The sequence below is a fragment of the Pseudorasbora parva genome, chromosome 1 (assembly GCF_024679245.1).
Source record: "Pseudorasbora parva isolate DD20220531a chromosome 1, ASM2467924v1, whole genome shotgun sequence".
Classification (NCBI taxonomy): Eukaryota; Metazoa; Chordata; class Actinopteri; order Cypriniformes; family Gobionidae; genus Pseudorasbora; species Pseudorasbora parva.
The window spans coordinates 55,583,310-55,589,309 of record NC_090172.1 but is presented as its reverse complement, the minus strand read 5'-3'; the positions used below and the strand labels follow the sequence as shown (position 1 = coordinate 55,589,309).

The window sequence follows — 6,000 nt, the reverse complement described above, 5'->3', positions numbered from 1 at the left end:
GCCCATATACGACCAAAACTTTTGAACTCGTGCAGGACACACACATGGTATGGATGTGTGTGTGTGTGTGTGTGTGTGTGTGTGTGTGTGTGTGTGTGTGTGTGTGTGTGTGTGTGTGTGTGTGTGTATAAGCAACTACCTCGCACTATGTGCCAGTGTGATGGAACCTTATGGCGGTGTGTCACTGTGTGACGTTGAGAGGTAATCCCGGTCTCTGTGACGTGGATCACCTCCTTTCCTAGCTGCTCGTCAACAGATGGAAACTCGAGGATTAGCACTATAAGAGCGACAGGTGACAGAGTGAGGGAAGACAACCTCACCCAGCAGAAGAACAACTCCGAGAAAGAGACAAGGGATATATGTGAACAAAACCGCATTGATTCCAGGCTCTCGAGTGGGGGAAACAAATCAATCTGACTTAGTACACAGACTGCGAAACATTTGAAGAAGTTTGAGGGCAAAACGCAAGGAAGACTCCAAACGTTACTCTCGCTTTTTCCTTTTTGACTTCATCGGAGTAGTTAAGACATGACTGTTATCAAGGTCAAACAGTGAGTATCTTGGAACATGTTCTAGTTGTCTTGTTTGTTTAATAGTTGGTAAGCTAATAGTTCTCTAATGGTTTTTAACACAACCAACCCTCAATTATACAATTATAGGGTATAGAAAAGTAGTCTATTGTAAAATTTTCTTAAACAAAACAATAGAAAACATTGTCATTTATCAACCTTTATTTTGTAAAACTAGGGTGACTATATTTTGATGACCGAAAACAAGGACACTCGGCCCGGCAATGAGATACTCGAAGTTTACTCAAAGATGCCTTATTCATTTCAGTAAATTTTAAGTATGCCCCCTCTGTACTCTGTACTATGGAAAGAAAAATGTTATATTACAAAATACTATATATATCCAAAATGTCTGTCCTGGGAAACAGAACATTTGGTCGCCCTAGTACAACTTTACATTAGTTGCCTTTATTGGTAGTTATATGCTACGTTTTGTTTGTTAGGTTAAGATTTGTAATTTTAATCATATGTTCTGTAATGTTGGGGTGAGATACCATGGAAATCCTTGACTAAGTTCACACTGGCAGTCTAAATATCTCCACATATGGGCAGCAGGTGATCCGGTCACGCGAGGGTTTGGTGTGCGGTACACCCTGCTGTTGTCTGTTGATTCTCTGCCAGTTTAGTTAGTGGCAGCAGCGGGTTTGACAGAAGGTGTGACCTGGTTTACATACTGCAGCGTGACTCGGCATGTCTACGGGTCAGGGTGGTGGTGGTGATACGCAAGCAGGTGTAGCGGTGACAACAACATGGCTATTTCCGTTTGGATCCAGATTATGATTATCTGTAAGACCGTTGTGGTGCGTGTGTGTGTTTCTGATTGGTGAGTTGTTGCTTGCGCAGTGGAATCATGTGCCATGTCTTATTTCTTTTGTTGTACCTTTTATAGAGTCCCCACCGTCCCAGTGAAGAACTTAAATGGATCCAGTCCTGTCCATCCAGCTTTGGCAGGTGAGAAACGATATGCAGAAAAGTTATAAATAGTGACTGTGATGATTAAATATAGTAACATATTTGGAATAATTTTGCTACCTAAAAATAGATGGATACAAAATAATGCAATTCTCTCTCCTTTTTGGTTAGGTATCACTGGGATCCTAATGAGCGCCGCTGGACTCCCAGTCTGCTTGACCCGCCCACCCAAACTTGTGCTCCACCCCCCGCCTGTCAGCAAGAGCGACATCAAACCTGTGCCAGGCCTCGGCCACTGCTGCCGGAAAACCTCAAAGAAGCAGGCGCGCAAAGGTTAGGTTATGAAAATGTTACATGTGTGTGTGTGTTTATGTTTGTATTTCAGCATGATATCATATTAGAGTGATTTCTGAAGGTAATTTTTGGAGTAAAATTCAGCTTTGCCATCATAGGAATTAATTACATTTCTAAACATATTAAAATAGAAACCAGTTATTTTAAATTGTAATAATATTTCACAATATTACTGGTTTTACTGTATTTTTAATTAAATAAATGCAGCCTTGGTGAGCAAAAGACACTACTTACAAAAAGAAAAAGAAACAAATTTACTCCAAACATTTGACCAGTAGTCTGTGTATGTATTAATAATATACAATACATAGTAATAAAATATGTGATTTCACTAAATCCTTATTTGTTGTAACCATTTTTTTCTTTCATTTGAGCAGGTAGAACTTCAGAAGAAGTTGTTAGAAGATATCTCCAGAAAGTCCGCAATCCACCTGAGGAGGTGAACATACATGAATGATATTTTTAATTATAATTAAAATGATAATTCTTTCATTAGATGAATTAAACGAATTGTTTTCTTTCTCTCTATCATTTTGAATCATAGGATTGCACCATCTGCATGGAGTCTCTCTGTGGTCCATCTGGCTATAAAGGTCCAGGTGTCGGAGGCATTTCTCGGGCAGAGTCGGTCGGTCGTCTGTCTCAGTGTGGACATCAGTACCACCTGCAGTGCCTGGTGGCCATGTACAACAACGGCAACAAAGACGGCAGCCTTCAGTGTCCCACCTGCAAGACCATCTACGGTGTTAAAACCGGCAACCAGCCACCAGGCAAGATGGAATACCACGTCATTCCTCATTCCCTTCCTGGACACCCCGACTGCAAAACCATCCGAATTATCTACAACATACCCCCTGGCATTCAGGTAAGAGTCATTCACTCACAACAGAGTTTGTTAAAACCGCTGCATTGTCCAGAGCATCCATTCATATTACCATTGGTGCCACCTACATCGTATATTGCACTGCTGCAGTGTTATATAACTACATGCATGTATTATATAACTCCAATGTAGGTCTAAACGGCTCTGTCTATGATTGTTTTAGGGGCCAGAGCATCCCAACCCTGGGAAGCCCTTCACAGCTCGTGGATTTCCAAGACACTGCTACCTCCCTGACAGTGAGAAAGGCCGTCTGGTGAGTGTCTAGAGGTTCACAAATGCTCATTCATCCTCTTACTGCTCTTATTAAAAAGGACCTGTTATGCTTTTTACATTTTCAACTTTTTTTAGTGTGTAATGTTGATGTTTGAGCATGAAAACTGTAAAGTTATAAAGCACATAGTCACTCCAAAGGGAGTTGTTCTCTACAACAGTGCGCACTGTTTCTGAACTCCCTGAAACGCCCCCGGTTTTCTTGCGGGAATGAACACATCACAATATTCTATTTAAAGGAACTGTATGTAAGAAATATATTTTAATTAATAATAAAATGGCCCTGATATGTCACTAGACATTAAGAAATCATGTTAATTTCAAACTCTCATATCACTGACAACAGTAGTCCGGCCAGGATATTGTCATTTAAAAGTTGTTGTTGCAGCCCCCGAACTGATGTTGATGTTGACATGTTGTGTTTTGGCCTGAAGCTCCGCCCTCCAACGATCGACCAATCACGAGTCAGTCGTGTTTTGGCATCCGGGTTGCCAGATCTGCTCTAGTTACCACAGCTGCAGCTACAAATGTTTCTGCTGATCCTGCAGCCTATCTGGCAACCTCGAGTCAGGGGGAGGGGGAGAAGGGATACACCGCTCTACAGTCATTTGAAAGTGATTGCAGTACCAGTTTTGGCCACAATCTTACATCCGCCACAAGACATGCAAAATAAAGGGACGGTGCTCAGTGGAGTTGCATTACTAGTGTGTTAAAGCTCGCGCAAAGTGGTTGACCAATCACAACACACTGGCCGAGCTGACCAATCAGGGTACTTTTCTGAAGGAGGAGCTTAATAGAGAACTGAACTAAACAGTGCAATGCTCTCAGGCTGGGAAGAGAGGTACTGCAACAATGTCAAATATAGCTGTATGCAGTGATGACGGGCCCAAGTCACAATGCCACCTCCACCCATATGACTTTAGGACAACGGTGCATGGCGGGCAATTTGCATTTAAAGTGGGTAAATGTAAAAGAAGTACATCAAAATAATTTGAATATGTCACATTTGAATGTCATAAATTCATCATAGGATATTATAGGTCACATTCAAATGAGTGTTAAGTTATCATCTGCAACCCATCAATCACCATCAATCAACTTTGCAAGTCCATTTATTTTGTATGTATTTATTTTCTTTATACATTTTTATTAACCTAATTATGAAACTAATTATATTGAACTATGTTGTCAATGCACTACAAATAAACTGTTTCTATGCCTTTATTTTATCAGTAATACTGATAGAAACAGATCGTAAGTCAGGGACAGGCAGCGTCGGTTCTGGAGTGCCGCTGTCCTGCAGAGTTTAGCTCCAACCCTAATCAAGCACACCTCAACAAGCTAATCAGTGTCTTCAGGATTACTAAAGCCCTATTCAGATGGTAATTGTTTCTCATGTGGATGTCTGTAAAAATACATTTGCATGGCACCTCAGTGATCATAAAAATCATACATTCAATGGAGCAGCGAGTTTTGTGATCCCACGAACTCTGTGTCCAGTCGCATGATTGTCATATGCTTTTGAATAATAAGAATAAATTAATATTTAAGTTAATAATAGGAAAATAATGTTCTATTTATTATTTAAATATCCTATCTAAAAATAGGAAGCTAGACACGCTATATTTGAAATGTTTTCTGTCTTGCATTTTATCTCAAAATAATGGATGTCATTTTAAAAATATGGAAATTAGCAGAAATAAATGCAGCCTCTTATTTACCTGAGGAAAACATAAAACAGTTTTTTTATGTATATAATTGTATGTAATGCATAATAAAATTGTATTGCATATATTGCTGCCACAATAACATCCCATTTCAAATGTTTAGATTACGTGCTTTGTTTCTCTTTTTGTTCTTAACAGCTCCTACTCTCTGAGGTGGAGCAATGATATATTGTTCTTTTAAATACTTTTCAGCATTTCAGTAATAAAAGTGTACATCTTTATAATGTATGCAAATTACAGTGATGCGCAACTGTTATTGTACGGTGCTCTGCAGGGGTCAAAAATGATTTAAACATCAGAATTTTAAGTTAAATTCTTCATGTAAACTCAGAGATGTGGATTCGGAGGGCAATTAAATTACCACACAACCTTTGTGTTTGTCAAACAACAGTAGATAATTCTGCCAGGGATTCTTATGCAGATGGTGGGAGAAAAACACTGACATTCTAGATTTGGATGGCAATAAAATCAGACTAACCCCAGTAAATGTTGAAAATACTTTACGTCCCCAAGAGAAACAATTACCATCCGAATAGGGCTTAAGGTTATAGACAGGTACGTTTTTTTTTTCCAGGGTTGGAGCTAAACTCTGCAGAACAGCGGCACTCCAGGACCGACGTTGCCCATCCCTGTCCTAAGAGTCCTCAGAGATTTCTTATCCTGTAATGCAACCAAAACCACACAGCATTAAAAGGGTTAAACTCTAAACCATCAAAAGTGTAAAATAGACTCACACACACAGGCAGAGTGAGATCAATTTCCGATTTAGTTGAGTCAGAACATTTTAAACAAAAAAATAAAATCTAGATTATATATTAATGCCTAATATCCAAATGCAGTACCTAATAAAAGCAAGTCATTGTCTGAAAGCGCCGTTCTCAGCAACATAGATACATTTCAAATGAGTGTGAAGTTATTATTTACAGCTCAAAAAAGTTTTTATCTTAAGGTTATTTTTATATTTTTATTAACCTAATTATTAAATTAATTATGTACAATTATGTTGTCTGTGTACTACAAAGAAATTGAATATTTGCCTTTATCTTGTTATTTAAATTGATAGAAAAAGAGAAGGCCTAAGAGATTTCTTATCCATTAATGCAGGCAAAAGCACACGGCAATGAATGGGTTAAAAGTATAAAATAGACTCACACACACACACACACACACACACACACACACACACACACACACACACAGATGGATAAGGTAGAGGCTGTATACCAGTTGAGCCACACAAATCTAAACTGTGACAAGGTAGTCTTTGATTGTCTAAATATATATC

The 6,000-nt window shown here is 38.9% G+C and overlaps 1 protein-coding gene across 1 annotated transcript in view; it reads left to right on the top strand.

The window, feature by feature from the left end:
• The window catches only part of dtx4a (deltex 4, E3 ubiquitin ligase a), a 32,900-nt gene that overhangs the window by 24,013 nt on the left and 2,887 nt on the right, over positions 1–6,000 (top strand). Inside the window, exons 4-8 of the mRNA XM_067445294.1 lie at positions 1,459–1,520; positions 1,653–1,814; positions 2,213–2,274; positions 2,380–2,700; positions 2,882–2,971. Coding sequence (XP_067301395.1) covers positions 1,459–1,520; positions 1,653–1,814; positions 2,213–2,274; positions 2,380–2,700; positions 2,882–2,971 — 697 coding nt within the window. The remainder of the gene's footprint in view (positions 1–1,458; positions 1,521–1,652; positions 1,815–2,212; positions 2,275–2,379; positions 2,701–2,881; positions 2,972–6,000) is intronic.